This window comes from Ahaetulla prasina, chromosome 8 (genome assembly GCF_028640845.1).
Source record: "Ahaetulla prasina isolate Xishuangbanna chromosome 8, ASM2864084v1, whole genome shotgun sequence".
NCBI lineage: Eukaryota > Metazoa > Chordata > Lepidosauria > Squamata > Colubridae > Ahaetulla > Ahaetulla prasina.
The window spans coordinates 23,753,165-23,769,687 of record NC_080546.1 but is presented as its reverse complement, the minus strand read 5'-3'; the positions used below and the strand labels follow the sequence as shown (position 1 = coordinate 23,769,687).

The following is a 16,523-nucleotide window of genomic DNA, read 5'->3' as shown; positions in this document are numbered from 1 at the left end:
AAGTTTGACATCAAAATTGAAACCAATTCTCAAGTAATATCAGAACATTTGAACTTCGCAAGCGCTCAATGGCAAATCCCAAAGTGATTTTTAAAGAAAAGAATATCAAGTACCATTGAACAAGAAAGTGTTTAACTTCCATAAATGAAAAGTTTTCAGCAACCTTTGAAAATCCCAACAGACAGAATAGTGTTTTAAGGCATTGCAATTGTAACTTGCAACTACATAACTAAACTGCCACACCAATTTAGCCCTCTGTGCATATGATGAAGTGAGTTGCAGCTCACTAAGGCTTATATCTTTTAATAACAAAAAACAAAAATCCGCCTCTTAATTATAAGTTTTCAGGCAGTACATTAGAGGGCAGCAGAGTCATTCAATGGAGCTTCATGAATTTGGGACTGTAAAGCATTTTGCTATGAAAAATTGCCTGCATTATATAAAAACCACAACCAAATCTTTAAGCTTTTAAAAATATTAACGATATCGTATTAAGAATTAAATGAACTATAGATGACTCTATTGATGCATCCATGTTTTATTTTGTATTTATGAATTATGTTACTGTCTTTGTTTCCCAAAAATGATTTGTTTATTTATTATAATATTCCATAGTTATCTTTGAGTATTCTTATTGATTGGAACTTTTATGCCCAGATTTCATCTTGCTAATTGCCACTCCTTGATTTCAGTGCAGAATGGGAAGAATTGTGTTTGCAAAATACAGAGTAGAAAAAGGTGCTGTGATAAGGACGGGACTGCTATGTCTTGAAAATCTTACATGTTATAAAAATGGACGTCAACAGAGCCTAAATAGATATTGTAGAGTTTCATGAGAGAGAAAAAGAAATAGAACATGCCCTTAGTTATCTGTAAGAAACAACTTACTTAGTAAGTTGCTTCAGGTGAATTGTTGTTAGTTTTTTAAAAAAAATCAGAACATAAGCTCTCCTCAAATTTGCTAGATTTTAGTTATAAACTCAAGGAGGGCAAAAGTCTAAAATCTGCTAAAGCATCTATGATTTTGTTGTTGTTGATAATGAAGTCAAACACCAAAAATAATCACTTCTTGATTTCCATCCAAATCGTTGCATAACACCAAAAATAGACATAAGTATGGTATCGGGATTCTCCTCCTCCTCCTCCTCCTCCTCCTCCTCCTCCTCCTCCTCCTCCTCCTCCTCCTCCTCCCTTTCTCAGTGAAGATTTGTCTGATAAATGGGACAGCATAGATTTGCACTTTAACTGTGTCTGGTATTTAATATGCCTGAAACACAATGAATTCTACTTGGACCAGGAAGAGCCATAGTTAAATCCTTATCAACCAAGGGGGTTCAATAAATGAGTTTGGGCAATGGCTTTCTATCACCCCATCGTATTTCACAAGGTTGTTTGCAACTGTTCTGGCCCAAGGAAAAAAAATACAAATAGGTCATGGAGGTGAAGTTGTCCTCATGTAGCAAATCTAGTATAGTATCATATAATATTTTGATTTATTCTTTTATTGTGGACAGTGAACATCATACTGTTATGAGTATTTCAAACCAGTATTAAAAGAATAAAATGAAAAGTTTTTTTACCGTATTAGAAGACTACACAGCATCCAGAATCAGTTTTGTGAGACTGGCAGTTCTATAAATTTAATACCTGGATAGTTAAAGAATGATTGTAGGAGACCTGCTTCAATTTTCTTTATTAACATATTGTACCCGATGCACCTTACATTTTTGATTTTTGTTTTGGAGGACTGTATATACAGCTATGACAATGATTCGAAGTGCTTGCAGCTGGATGCTTTTAATAATGGAAGACATTTCATGTTTCTGAAAGCTTCCTTTCCAAGCATTTTGAAATATGATAAATACTTATTTCCACCTGAGGCAGTGTGGGATGTAATCTGAAATCTGTGTAGTTTATCTTACATATTCATGCTAGGAATGCTGACACTGATAAATTACCTAAAGTTGGGAACATGCTGGGAAATACCTGGGCTGCTGCTGTAGCACTAAAAAGACAGTCCATTAGTGGCAGAATTAATGCACTCTGGGACTTTTAATTCTTCATGGAATCTATTTCCATATTTAATTACTGGAAAGTCGTGGAAAAAAGTTCTAAAGCACCTTCATCCATTTTTATTGTCAACGGGAGTGTCGATTAGCAATTCTTCAAGTTATATTGCAATGTTCACTTAAAATAATGTACCTCCTTGCTGAGTTTGCTTCAATTAAACCATATTTTATTTGCTAATGACATAGCAAGACGACAGCGACCTTGAAGTTGGGATTGTCAAGATTTCTTGGCAAAAGAGGATGATGATTTAGAGTTAGGAGGGCATCCATTTATTCTGCAGTCTGTGTTTTTAAAAGGTTTTTTTTAAAAATAAAAATTCCATTAGGGATTAGGATTTTATGTGAGTAATGCACAGGTTAGTGAGTTAAGTATCAGTCAGTTTTATATTGTTTTTAATGCTAAGATTAACCTGGGTATAGGGAAGGAAATAATTATATTCAATTTATTGAGTCTGAGAAAGAATAGCTTACAGTCAGAGTGCCTCTTAAAATTGCTTTCAGAACTCAATTGCTAAATATGCTTTTTGTAAATGTCACAAAGAGATATTGACTGAAATGTTCTTTCATAGATACCAAATTTAGTTATTGAATTTTTAGGCTTGTAATGAAACAAAATACATATTTTTACATTGCCGAAGCTTGCAACAAAGGTGGTATATTATGTGTAATTTACGGAAGCAAATTTTTCCATACTACTAAAACTAGTACTGCTATCATTCTATATTTTGGTTTATTCTACCATCAAAAGATAATTATGGCAATTTACCAGTAAAAGTGAAAAGAATATACTCAATCGTTCTTTTAATTTCTTCGGTTAGGCTAGTTTTTTAAAAAACATACACTTCCACAATATTTTTGCAACATACATATATCTTATTTCCAATTACCATAGGAAGAAGCAAAGTAGTACTGAGATTTACAAAGAAACAGCTATTAAACTGCTTGATGAAGCTATCGGTGAGGAAACTATTAAGGCTGGAACCATGAAGGGGTGCTGTTTAACTGATCGGCCTATTTGAAGTACAAACATAAGATGAACAATGCTTGATCTAAGTGTGTTGCAGATCATAGTGGAGAAGTTCTGAATTGGCGAAATAGATTTCAGCCATTCAGAATGCAGAAGGAAATATAACATTATTTGAAATAACTTTTTTTTGTGTGCCTCTATTCATGTTTTTTTCATTTAGACACAGTTCTGTACTTGTTATATAGCTGTACTGAATGAGTGAATTATTGAGATGTACTTTTTCTAAGTTCATAATAAAGATCTTCTTGGAAAATATGATCTAGAAAGGAGCAGGTTAGTCTTACCTAGGATAGGCGATAGATCTTCCCCTCCTTTTTTGTTATAAAATCCATTGTGTTCTTCAGTAAAAAGGGGAGGATGGGATTTAAGGTTGTGTCACATATTGCCTGTAGAGCTGTGAAAAAAGTACTGCTCACATAACCATGGAGAGCTTTGCCTGCTGTTTCTGCCAGCCTGATTATCACTCTTATCAGGTGATTTTGGCAGAATGAATTTGCTATTTGCCCATTATCATTAGCTGTTTGAAATTAATTACTTGTTCTCCAGCCAGCGATTGCCCTGCTGCTAGTTATTTGTTTTTCAATCAGCATTTTGCAACTGAGTTATTTGAAAGAGGAAGTGTCCTCTCTTCACCTACATATGTGAACACCTTGCATGCACAAAATCTTCCCTCACACCAGTGGTGGTATTGACTTATCTTTGCTACCGATTCACAAATGTGAGCGCTCGCTTGCTTTGCTCGCATATGACACCTCTCTGTGCATGTGCAGGACCTTCTGCACACACGCAGTGTCAAAACGGGATGTGATGACGTCCAGGCGGGGGCGGAGCCTCCTGTAGCCGCTGCTGCCGGTTCGCCCAAACTGGATAGAATTGGCTAAATACCACCACTGCCTCGTACCCTACAACAAGCATTGCTGTAGAGGAAATATGAAGCATTTTTCTCTTCAGGAAGGTAGGCACAACAAAATTTGAGGAAGCACCAAAGAAGGTCCTTTCCTTTCCATTGCCCTTGCTTCTATTCTTTGCCACTATCTCATTCTGAGATTCCATGTTACTGTAATTTTTTTTTTAAATTTGAATTTATATCCCGCCCTTCTCCGAAGACTCAGGGCGGCTTACATTGTGTAAGGCAATAGTCTCATCCATTTGTATATTATATACAAAGTCAACTTGTATTGACCCCCCAACAATCTGGGTCCTCATTTTACCTACCTTATAAAGGATGGAAGGCTGAGTCAACCTTGGGCCTGGTGGGACTCGAACCTGCAGTAATTGTAATTGCAGGCAGCTGTGTTAATAACAGACTGCATTAGCCTGTTCAGCCACAAAAGGCCCTTGAGGCAATGAGAACAAATACCCTAAAATAGTGTTCAATGGCAGCATTTTTTTAAAAAAGAAAACACATGTTGGTTGACATCTCTTGCTACTGTTGGCATAAATGGGTTTGGAAAATCCAGTCTGTTTGTAGTGACAGGAGCACTTTTGAGTGAGTTTCTTTGTTAGCAGCCCTTGTTGAAATGGCTACATGAACATAAGACATCTCAAGCTCCATATTCATTTGGAAATAAGTTCCTTTAAACTCAGTCGGACTTATTTTTGAACACACAACATTAGAACTGTCTATTTAGTGACCCATACAATTAATTCTAAATCTTGTTTTCTTTTTAGATTTGAGTAAAGCAAGGCAAAACAGAAGGGCATAATGATTATGTCATTATTTTATTAATAATGACATTATTAATGTCATTAATGAGACCAAAATTTATGTTGTTAAGCGAGATATTTGTTAAGTTGAATTTTGTCCCATTTTACATACTTTCTTGCCACAGTTGTTAAGTGAAGCACAGAAGTTCTTAAATTAGCAACACGGTTGTTAACTGAATCTGGCTTCCCCATTGACTTTGCTTGTCAGAAGCTCACAAAAGTTGATTACATGACCTCCTGCGACACTGAAACTAAACTATCATAAATATGAGTCAGTTGCCAAGCATCTAAATTTTGATGTAACCATGGGGATGCTGCAATGGTCGTAAGTGTGAAAAAGTCATAGGTCGCTTTTTCCAGTAACATTGTCATTTTGATGGGTCACTAAATGAGCTGTTATACATTGAGGGCTCCCTATAATGTACTGCTTATTTGGAAATTTCTTAGATTTATGAATATACCTTCTAGAAACCACTGGATGGTGCTCTAATTCCATTCCTATAATACAATTGTATTTTTAAGTTCTTTTTTCTACTTTTGAAAGTAGTTACAAACTACTTCATATCTAGCATTGTTGTGTACATAGAAAACACTTGTCTGCTTATCTATTTTCAGATTTATTCAACTGATTCACTGAGCCAAGGGAACAACTGTGTTGATATTTTCTGCTTATATTATAAATTATAAATTTATTTATTTATAATTATCTATTATAAATGTATTTGTACCATATCTGTGGTTGTAATAATGATTGGTTTTATATATGCATCAATTCAATTTACTGAGAAAAAAATATACTAGTTCCAGGATATGAATTAATAAATGTGTATTTTTGGATTTGTTCATGTACATAAAATGCAAATTTTCAGTTTTTGGCAGTGACAAGGATTATTCATTTACTGTATGTCTGAATTATGCAGTATATTGATTAACTTTAATATTGCCTACAATTACTGAACTTATACTATGAAATATGTAGCTCAAACCTTGCTTATGTCTTATGGGAAAAAATGAGAATAAACTCTGTATTCATTTTCTTTCAGAATGAAACCTATCCAACTTTGAAATATAAAGGAGTGCATTTTGGCAGTTTGAGAGAAAAGCGTCTTGAATTTAAGCCACATGAGGGCCCTGGACCTGCAGACTATGATATCATTCCGTACGTAATTCAATCTGTACTTTAAATCATATTTGCCCCTTGTAACATTGTAATCAACAAATGTTGTGTAATTCGGGAGGGGGGGAGGAGAAGATACGGAGGAGACAGTTGCCTTTTGAGGGTTGTTTGGAGGCCCTATTCTAAAACCAGGATAATAAAAAGTGAAACTAGGATAGTGTTGAATAATTCTAATTATATAGTTCACAAACTCCTAAAATCGAAGTAGTTTAGGGGAAAGAAGCTCATCAGTTCCCCAGTAATTGGTTCTGTTCTTGAACTAATCTCAACATAAATTTTTTTTCCTAAATTCAACAAGAATGACTCTTGCTTATCTCCATTGTATTTTGTCTTGCTCCTCCCCCATGCATGTGAGTGTGTGTATGTGTGTGTGTGTGTGTGAGAGAGAGAGAGAGAGAGAGAGAGAGAGACAGAGACAGAGACAGAGACAGAGAACAGATCTGGATCTTTTTCTATTTCCAACACTTTCAGATTTTTTAAAGATTCTTTCCTATCTCCCTGCCTATTTTGTCCAAGTTAAATACACCCAGGAGTCTCTCCTCTAAGCCCTCATTCTCAGTCTTTTAAATCATGATAGACGTATGAGTTGGAAAATCTTTTTCAGGTCTCTCGCATTTATATCTACAGCTTACGGTAGCTAGATGTAGTCTTGGGGCTTCAAGTTATGCACTTCTCATTCAACAATGCCTTCATCAGCTTGAAGATACAGCAGCTCCCAAACTTTCCTTTCCCCTCCTTCCCTTCTTTCATGCCATGCAATAAATGGTTCTCAATGGTTGCATCATGCCTCTCATCTCCAATTATCTTAATATTAACTATTGTTTATTTCAAAGAAGCCAAACTTCTTTATTATCACCTACTACTATATACTGTCAATTTAGTGCTCTGCTAAGTAGCATGTTCTGAGAAATGATTGAAGGCAGGAAATTTGTTGCTTATTCGTGTTGCCTGTAAATAATGCTAACTTGTCAGTCCATCTGTTTTTTTATGATCAGTGTTACTCACTGATAGTTATCTCCTTATGAGTCCCTAGACTAAATCTGCTTTTCAATATGTGTATGAAACTCCTTCTAATGAGAATTTAAAGAAAACCGAAATATGATTTTTCTTGATTCATTTTTCTGAAGGTCAACCTGCACACAAAGACAAGATATCTGAGTGTTGAAATATGCTGATTCCTCTATCATGGTTATCTTTGAGCTATTTTTCTTATAGTCTTACTTACTTTGGCTAAGGGTAAAATAACTTTTATGGAGAATAGAAGGGAAAGAAAATGAGGATAGAGTTGATTTGAACTCCTATCTTCTTGTATGTTCCTTTTACTCCTTAAATTACAGGATGCCACAAGAAGAAGGCTAAAAGTTTTTGAAATAGGAACACATTAAAGATACAAACCACAAACAGATTAGTAATAGTGAAACCAAATAGTTACAGTTTAAATTTCCATAGTTTTATAAGGCATTAATTATTTTATTTATTTATTTATTTAATTGTTATTTTATTAATTTGATTTTGATACTGCCTGACACCAACTAGAACAGGCTTCATCTTATTTAAGTATGTTAAAAATTTGGTTCAAATTAATCTTCTTTAAAAAGTGTGCTATAAATAAAAAAAAAAGAAACCTGAGAGACAAGAATCTTGCCTTGAACAATTAGTTATATTTTTAAAAAAAACATTTTTCCTGTGAAAATCTGTGGTTTTAAAAGTAATATGACCTCAGAGTAAAGCAGCTAAAAACACAAAGAACCTTTTAAATGTTAAGAAGAATGTTAAAAAAAAATACTATGGTATTTTGGTTTGGTCCAGTGGCTAAGACTGGAAACGGGGAGATCATACGTTCTAATCCCACCATGAAAGCCAGCTGGTTGGTCTTGGCCCAGTCATTCTCTCTCAGACAAATTCCCAATTGTTGTGGGAAAAATAGAAAGAAGGTATGTTGAATTTGTTTGCCGCCTTGAATTATTTGTAAAAATAATAAAGGCAGGATATGAATACATAACCTAACCATTGCTAAGTTATTGCAAAAACATGATTTTATTCCATATAGTAGTTACACAGCTTTCTAGGCCTCTTCAGCCTCGACTGCAGTTTGATTGGTAATTTACCTGTGAGAAGAAAACTTGAAAAATAGATCTTATTCCATTATATAAGTGGAGGCTAGGCTATTAGTGAGCAAACTGGCTTTTCATTTGTTCTTGCAAAAGCAGCTGTTTTTAATGTTCCTCTTGGGGGAAAAGGGTAAAAGCATTTTGTGCATGTTTTAGGAGCTTAGGCTTTTAAAAGGCAACTCATAAATCTCCTCAAATTTTCTAAAGGGAAAGCTCAGTGCATTGTGAAAATGTCAACATCAAGAAGGACGACAAGAAAAAATGTGTTCTCTATATTCCACGGTATCATGAAGAAATAGTATTACAGGAAGGAAAAAAGGTAACGCTAACTGCACATAGTCATTTGCAATATGTAGAAAATTATTTATGATGGGATTTGAAAGTTCCCGTTCAAAAAAGCATACGTTTAAAAAAAAGGAGCATGAGCTGTGGAATAAAAATAATTGGTGGGCTTTACAAAGCAGGGCTTTTAGAAGAAGATGAATTTGCATAGACATAAATAATCTTTGCAAAGTATGATATATTCTTGTTACATTATTATAGCACATTCTTTTGTATGACTTTTGAAAGTCATAAGAGAATTGGAGAAACAGCAGGAGAAATCCACTTTTTTGGGGGGTCTAATTCTTTAAGCACTCATTCTATCCCTCTGTTCCATTTATTTATCTATCATGTCCATATTGCTCCAGTATATCAAACAATAACTTGGCTTGCCAAGTTCTGAGATTTAAGAGGATTATTGTGTAAGCATTATAAGATGAGTAAATAGGCTTTTCTTGCTTTGTTCACGTGGCTCATTTCTCCCCACCCCACCTTTGCTATAGAGAAGCAGGTCTTCTCTGCAGCACGGCCTACCCTCTGCAATGAGATGCCGCCTGAAATTGAAACGGTTCCTGTCCTATTGGCGTTTTAGAGTCCTCAAGATATGATTCTTTATCCAGGCTTTTCTTGTTCCCATCTGTTTTTGTTTTCTCTGTTTTTTTTTCTTTGTTGTAATTTCTGAAATGCTTTTTATTTTTAAATGTTTTAACAATTTATAAATTGCCCAAAGTTGTTGGGAAATGGATGGTATATAAATTATTATTATTATAGCAAGAGCAATAGCACTTAGACTTATATACCACTTCACAGTGCTATATAAGTTTTTACAGAATCAGCATATTTTCCCCAACAATCTGGGTCCTCCGTTTTCTGACCTTGGAAAGATGGAAGGTTGAGTCAACCTTGAGCCAGTGAGAATTGAACGCCAAACTACTGGCAGCCAGCAATCAGCAGAAGTAGCCTGCAGTACTGCATTCTGATCATTGCACCATTATAGCTCTTATAGACTCTTATTATAATAAGAGTCTTATTATAAACTCTATCTACGTATAAGAGTGATGGCAAACCTTTTAGGGACCGAGTGCCCAAACTGCAACCCAAAACCCACTTATTTATCGCAAAATGCCAACATGGCAATTTAACCTGAATAATAAGGTTTTACTACCAGTAGTGGGATTCAAATAATTTAACAACCGGTTCTTTCTAATGACTGGGGGTGTGTGGCTGGGGGGGTGTCATGTGACAGAGTAGGCATGGCCAACTCCATGTCACTCATGTGGGTGGTGCCTGTATGAGACAGGAAGGGTTGAAGAGGGAATCCAGGGGTGTCCAGTGGGTGGGGTGAGAGGGGGGGGGCAGGAGAAAAGAAAGAAAGGTCCAACCTTTTTGTGTGTTCTTGTGTGCTCCTGTTTCTGTGTGGCACTCTCTCCACAATGCTAGCTGCCGCCGCTGCCCCCTTCTTCCTCTTAATTCCCACTGCTGGCCGATCCAGTGCGAAAAAGGGAACAGCAGTGTTAGCACACAGAAACAGAAGCATGCAAGAATGCTGCCCCCTTCTCCCTCTCTGTTCCCACTGCTGGGCGATCCCATGTGAAGGGGGGCTAGCAGAGAGGGGAGAGTGTGAGGTTGCTGCTTCTGAGATGAGGGGACCCAGCAAGCGTCTGGGTCCTGCTCACCCGGCTTCTCTTCCTCTCTCAGCCACCTTTCCCAGTCTAGTTTGACGCAGGCTTCCTCCCCAGGCCCCCGTCCATTTTCCCCCCAACAGCTGGACGAAGCTAGGCAAAAAGCCAGCCCTCACCATCACCAGCTTTACCAACAGCCCAGCTTGGAAAGGGCAATGTGAGCTGCACTGCTGCCTGCATCAAGCTATACTGGGGAGAGAGAGAGAACGCGAGCAAGCCAACTGTGCTTCCCTCAAGCCTTTGCCCAAAGTCCACACTGCACCAGGAGGCTGAAGGTGGAATTTCTGTCACCTTCCGGCCCGCAAGTACCTTTGCAACAGGACTGTTTTTCTCAGCCCCCTTTTCCTGTTTTGTCTGCTGGATCGGCGCAGGGGGACAAACCTAGCTTGGCTGCCCATTGCGGCTAGGAATTTCAAAGCTGAGATGAATGTTTGTGATGTAGCCAGCCCAGATGCTATATTGGCCTCCTGAAAACTCCGTCTCTTGAGGAGCCTGGCTGAACTTTTGCATGCCACTCGCTGAAGCAGAGGGTAGGGTGGAGCTAATAGGTGTCCAAGTTAAGTGCTTGAAGAAGCCCAGCTGGTGGGGCATCCCAACACAGGCAGCTCTGCAGGAAAAGAAACTGCTTTTTTTGCTGAGTCAACACAGGGTCGCATTGTGGCTCCGAGTTGTAATGGGCTTCAGGAGGAGGATGGGACCCCATCTCCCCCATTGTGAACCACATAAGTGAAAAAGTTCACTCAATCAATTCCAACTTCACAAGATTTTTTTCTTTTGCAAGAAGTTGGAATTGATTGAGTGAAATGTGTTGGAGAAATGTGAGTGGAGCTAGGCTGGGACAACTGCTCATGTGCCCACAGAGAGGGCTCTATGTACCATGTCTGTACATGTGCCATAGGTTCGCCATCATGGCTATATAGCATTGATACCATGGATAATAGCATAACAAAATTTATAAGTGCTTTGTTAAATCTTGACAATTGCAAGTTTATTTTATTATTTGTCCATTACATTTTTTTCCTGCTTTTTATTTGTGAGTTCAAGATAGTATATATAATGTTTCCCTTTATTGTTTGTCATCATTTCAGTTTCAGAGGCTCCTAAATTTGGGGAATAATCCCATTGCATTTGCTAATTCTTGGTGAAGATTTATTTTTATTGAAAACTGTTGTCAGTTGGATCTTCCTGAACATAATATAAAGGATGGTACAGGTAGTCCTCGATTTACAATCATTTGTTTAGTGACCATTCAGAGTTACAACGGCACTGACAAAACTGTTTTATGATCATTTTTCATACTTATAACCATTACAGCATCCCCACAGTCACATGATCAAACAGTTGCACTGACCTGGGGTCCTGTGATGATGATTTGTGACCTCCTCAGCTAGCTTCTGACAAGAAGTCAATGGGGGAACCCAAATTGGCTTAATGACCACATGGTTCACTTAACAATTGCAGTGATTCATTTAATAGCTATGTCAAAAAGATTGTAAAGTTGAGCAAAACTTACTTAACAATTGCTCTGCTTGACAAATGAAACTGTGGTCCTAAGTCGTGGACTTCCTGGTTACTGCCTTTGGTTGTACGTGAGAAAGTTGTTCACTTAATTTCACTTGAGGTTAGCAAATAACAGTATGTATTTAAGTATGGAACAATAAGTATTTAAGCATGGAACCATAGGGCACATCATTTAAAAGCTAGGCTTTTCCTTTGTACTTATTCTTCATTCCCATTTTATCGATATGCAACATTCCGTAAAAATGTAGTTGAAGTTTGTTATTGATACAGAATGAAGTTTGAAGGAACAGTAGTTTGAGAACCCAAGTACAGTAACTGTATCTATTCTTCAATTAATTATCTTCTATCTTCTTTGGGGTATTTCCTGATTTGGCTAATTGTCATACCACCAAATTTTCACTTGTATATTCCTATTCCTGTTGACAGAAACAAATAGAGAAGAATAATTACCTTTCATATTGTGTGCTTCGATATATGCGATCTATTTATCTGGTAGATATTTATATATTGTGATAGCAGGTTAGAGTTTTCTAGAATTCTTTCCTCTAGTATATGAGACACAGTAGATGAGAGATACAATTATTTTTTATTTTGTAGGATAGAAGTGACTTTTGAATGACATAACATACTCTACTGATTGACCTCCATCTTATAATAACAACTAATTTTCTCTCTTATGCTTACAAAGTCTTGTTGATTTATAGTTAATCACCGTCCAGTTTGATTATTGTAGTGCACGATACACAGATTTATTGGACAAGCTATAGTAACAAAATCTTGCAAATCTGAATGTGCTTCCCTTCCTTCTCAATATATTTTCATCTGAATTGGGATGGGAGTTGTATTTGAGGTGTTTTCCTAAACCACTTTCTTGGTCTGGGTTCAAGCCTCACTTAGGTGATTTTTGCCTTTGTACTGGTTCGTCCCTATTTTCTTCAAGGACCTCCTGTGTACTCATTATGGTAGCCCTCCTCATATACTTGAAAGTCAAACCCCTCCATCTCCCCATGTGGAGACAGAAACATGGCCCTATAGTCACACAAAAAGCCTTTCAATTGAATGTTAGAAGAAAAATCTAAGTAAGTGTGTTGTGATAGCAGAACCAATTATCAAGAAATACAATATGACCGTATTGAAGCAGACGCTGAATAGTTATTAGTAGGGAACTTTTTTCTAAGATGGCCCCCAGGACAGAATGAAGGTTGTGGGGATTGGGACTGCATTTTCTTTAAACATTTGCGTGGAAGATAGGTTGGTTTAGATTACAGCTGTATGAGTGGGCCATGATAGGCAAGGTGAAGCATGAATAAAGGTTACTGACTGTGGCTCTTCGAACAACTGGAAAAAGAACAACTAGATAAGAAAAGGAAGCAAAAAGAGAAAAGAGAAAGAAGGGAACATTAAAAGAAGAATTTGGCTGGTATAATAGGCTCATCGCTAGCCGTGGCATGTGGTGGAGATGGTGAGTGAGGAGTGATGGAAGAGGAAGAACTCTAGCGTTGCTGCAGATAGTTCAGATCAGCCCTGAGATCTGCTGGGTGGTTGGGAGCAAGAGGATGGCTTCAACATTACTAAGCTATGAGGGCCTGGAAGCTACGAGACTTTGACGCATTTTACATAATATTTCCTTTCTAATTTTTCTCACTTCTGTGAAGTGATGTGATGTACAGTACATGTTAAATAACTTGCTTTAAACCCAGTTTGTCTGAACGCAGGTCCCCGCAACATCTTAGAATATTTCTGTCATTGATAGAATATTTCTGTCATTGATAGAATATTTCTGTCATTGATAGAAATTTGACAATTTTAATACGCTATTTAAAATTTGAGCTATGTTATATTTTAAACATATAATTGTATACATTATTTTGGTTGTACATTTTGTGTTAAAATTAATTTTTAATTTTACATTTAATATTTACATTTAACAGCTTTAACGTTTTGAAAATAATTATTAAAATATATGTGATTGGCTGACTAATGGATTAGTCATTCTTAAAATATAAGTTTTCTCCAAAACCTATGAATAGCTCACCCATGTTATTTCTTATCACTCAACTATCATAAAAACAGATAGTTGAGTGATAAGAAATAACATGGGTTTTATCTTAATTTAATATTTTTTATTTTTTATTTGAATTTATATCCCGCCCTTCTCCGAAGACTCAGGGCGGCTTACATTGTGTTAAGCAATAGTCTCATCCATTTGTATATTATATATATTATATATTTTATCTCTTTTATTGTATTGTCCACATATGTTTGTGTGTATGTGTATGTGTGTATTTGCTGATGATTTATTTAAACTAAATTTGTATATCAGTCATTGCATGACCTTTGTAGATGCCATACACTAAATAATTAAATAAATACGTTTATAAGAAGGCAGTGCAGCAAAGTATGTCTAGAGTATAATCTTTAAATGGAACCAGATGGAGATGAGGCATGAACCTCTTCGTTGTAAGTCAGTAGCCGTATGGAGATGTTTGCTGGAAGCACACAATTATTCTACTTTATGAATTCATAATGACCAAAGAAAGGTGTGAACTATTGCCAAATAAATTACAAATGAAGAAGCTTAACAAAAAATCATCCTGAAGAATATTAATTTTCTTTTTGATGTATATGAGGGGTTTTTTTCCCTATAGGCCAAAACTTAAAATATTAATTCAATTTACGAATTGCAGTTCACTTCATAGTTCATCAAGGAGTTCACACTATCTGTATTCTAGTTTTGAGGACTGGTTGTATATTGGATGTTCTAATCCAGGGGTGTCAAACAAATCACATGCAGGCCATGCCCTCCCCAGCTCAGTGAATGGGAAAAACGTCACAAAACATCATGTGACGCGGCGAGTTTGACACGTGTTCTAATCAATATATAATTGTATTCAGTTGTTATTCAGAGCATTATATAGGAAGCTCTTTACTGCTGTCTTCCTCACTACTTTATCAAAAAATACGCTCTAATTTCAGTAAATATACTGTGTGAAGAACCTGGGTTGTGCCTAATTATTGCATATACTGCAGAGAGCCAATTGGCATAGTGGTTAAGATGTAGGCCTAAAAACCAGGAGACAGTGAGTTTAAGCCTCCCTTAATCACGAAAGCCATTTGGGTTTGGGCCAGTCACTGTCTCTCAGCCCAACCTATTTTAAAGAGTTGTTACTGAGGAGAAAATAAGAGACAGGGTATTGTATCCTTGTTTCAGATTTGTAAACAGCTACACATAAATATTAAATGTGCATTTAAATTTCTAGAAATATGTATTTAACTTTGTGCTGTCCAGAGGTTATGGCAATGTGGAGATTTTTTATTAGTTTAAAAATGTTTTTATTTGGGAGCTGCCAAGAGTTTTTGGGAGTTGAACGGCATACAAATTATGGAATAATAAAAACCTGTTCATTTAAGGATACACTGAAGCATACAATGTGACCAAGGGTGCCTAAAATTTCGCATATAACTGTTTAGCGAATCATGCATTGTATGCATAATATTGAACTGTGTTGATTAATAGTTTACAAATTTTCTAGAGAAATCAAGTTGAAGCACTTTGGGTGGAACCATCAAGGAACTAGTAACGGAATTTGGAACTAATTTTAATAAATGTTACTTTTAACTTTGTTACTGTACTAACAAATGTTTGGTGAAAGGAATGGTGGATAGGTAAAGGTATCTGGAACAGGCAACATTGCATTGCAAGTCATTTAACATTGGATTTAGTTACAAATGGCTATTTTTATGTTTGGAAAGACTTTTGATGAAGCGGTAAATTGTAAACATATTGCGCCTGAACGTTCAGCGTAGTAGAACAGTTCATCTAGTAGAAAATCTCTCATTCATTCTCCCACTTGTGAAAGTAAAATTATTATTTTTTGGTATGCTTCAGAATATATCCATATAAAGATCAAACTGAGAAAGATGACAGGAAAGAGCAAGGCTGTCAGTATAGAAGAGATGTTGTAGTAAGACTGATGATAGTCCATCGCACTCATTTTAGCTCTTCAAGCTTAACCCTTTTGTTCATCAATCAGCTTAAAGTGGCAGGTAGTGACCATTAGGAGGATTCATTAGCACCCTGCAGCACGTTTGAACAGGGTGACCCACATCTGTCTTTATTAGAAGTTTGCTAGTTGCCAGTAGTGAACAGATGGATCATTATTGTCTATGTTGCCCTTTGGGTGTACCTGGAGGACAAGCAAAGTCATCCTGAGCAGGACGCACAGTATTACCTTGCAAAGAGGAAGAATTTGAGTAATAATATTATAGGCACCGATGGTTACTGCTGTGGCATAGATCTCTTTCACCTTGGATGAAAAAAAAATCAAAAGATAGCAATTACCAGTATTACCAGTATTTGCAATTGCTTCCACAAATGTTGATAACTCTTTTTTTGAGAAATAATCTAGCAGTTAAAAGATGCTTGCTCCTGGGGAAGAAAGCTATGGCAAATCTATATAGCATACTAAAAACAGAGACATTAATCTGCCAACAAAAGTGCATATAGTCAAGGCTATGGTTTTCCCAGTTGCAATGTATGGCTGTGAAAGTTGGACCATAAGAAAGGCTGAGCGCCAAAGAATTGAGGCCTTTGAACTATGGTGCTGGAGAAGACTCCTGCAAGTCCCTTGGACTGCAAGGCGATCAAACCTGTCAGTCCTAGAGATCAACCCTGAAGGCTAGGTCCTGAAGATGAAACTGAAATACTTTGGCCACCTAATGAGAAGAAAGGACTCATTGGAGAAGAGCCTAATGCTGGGAAAGATTGAGGGCAAAAGAAGAAGGGGACGACAGAGAACGAGGTGGCTGGATGGAGTCACTGAAGCAGTTGGTGTAAGCTTAAATGGACTCCAGAGGATGGTAGAGGACAGGAAGGCCTGGAGGAACATTGTCCATGGGGTCACGAGG

General features: G+C 36.8%; 1 protein-coding gene across 1 annotated transcript in view; it reads left to right on the top strand.

Annotated features, from left to right (window-relative positions):
* Positions 1-16,523, top strand: part of STPG2 (sperm tail PG-rich repeat containing 2) — a 217,617-nt gene that overhangs the window by 20,685 nt on the left and 180,409 nt on the right. The window contains exons 5-6 of the mRNA XM_058193117.1: positions 5,847-5,962; positions 8,299-8,410. Coding sequence (XP_058049100.1) covers positions 5,847-5,962; positions 8,299-8,410 — 228 coding nt within the window. The remainder of the gene's footprint in view (positions 1-5,846; positions 5,963-8,298; positions 8,411-16,523) is intronic.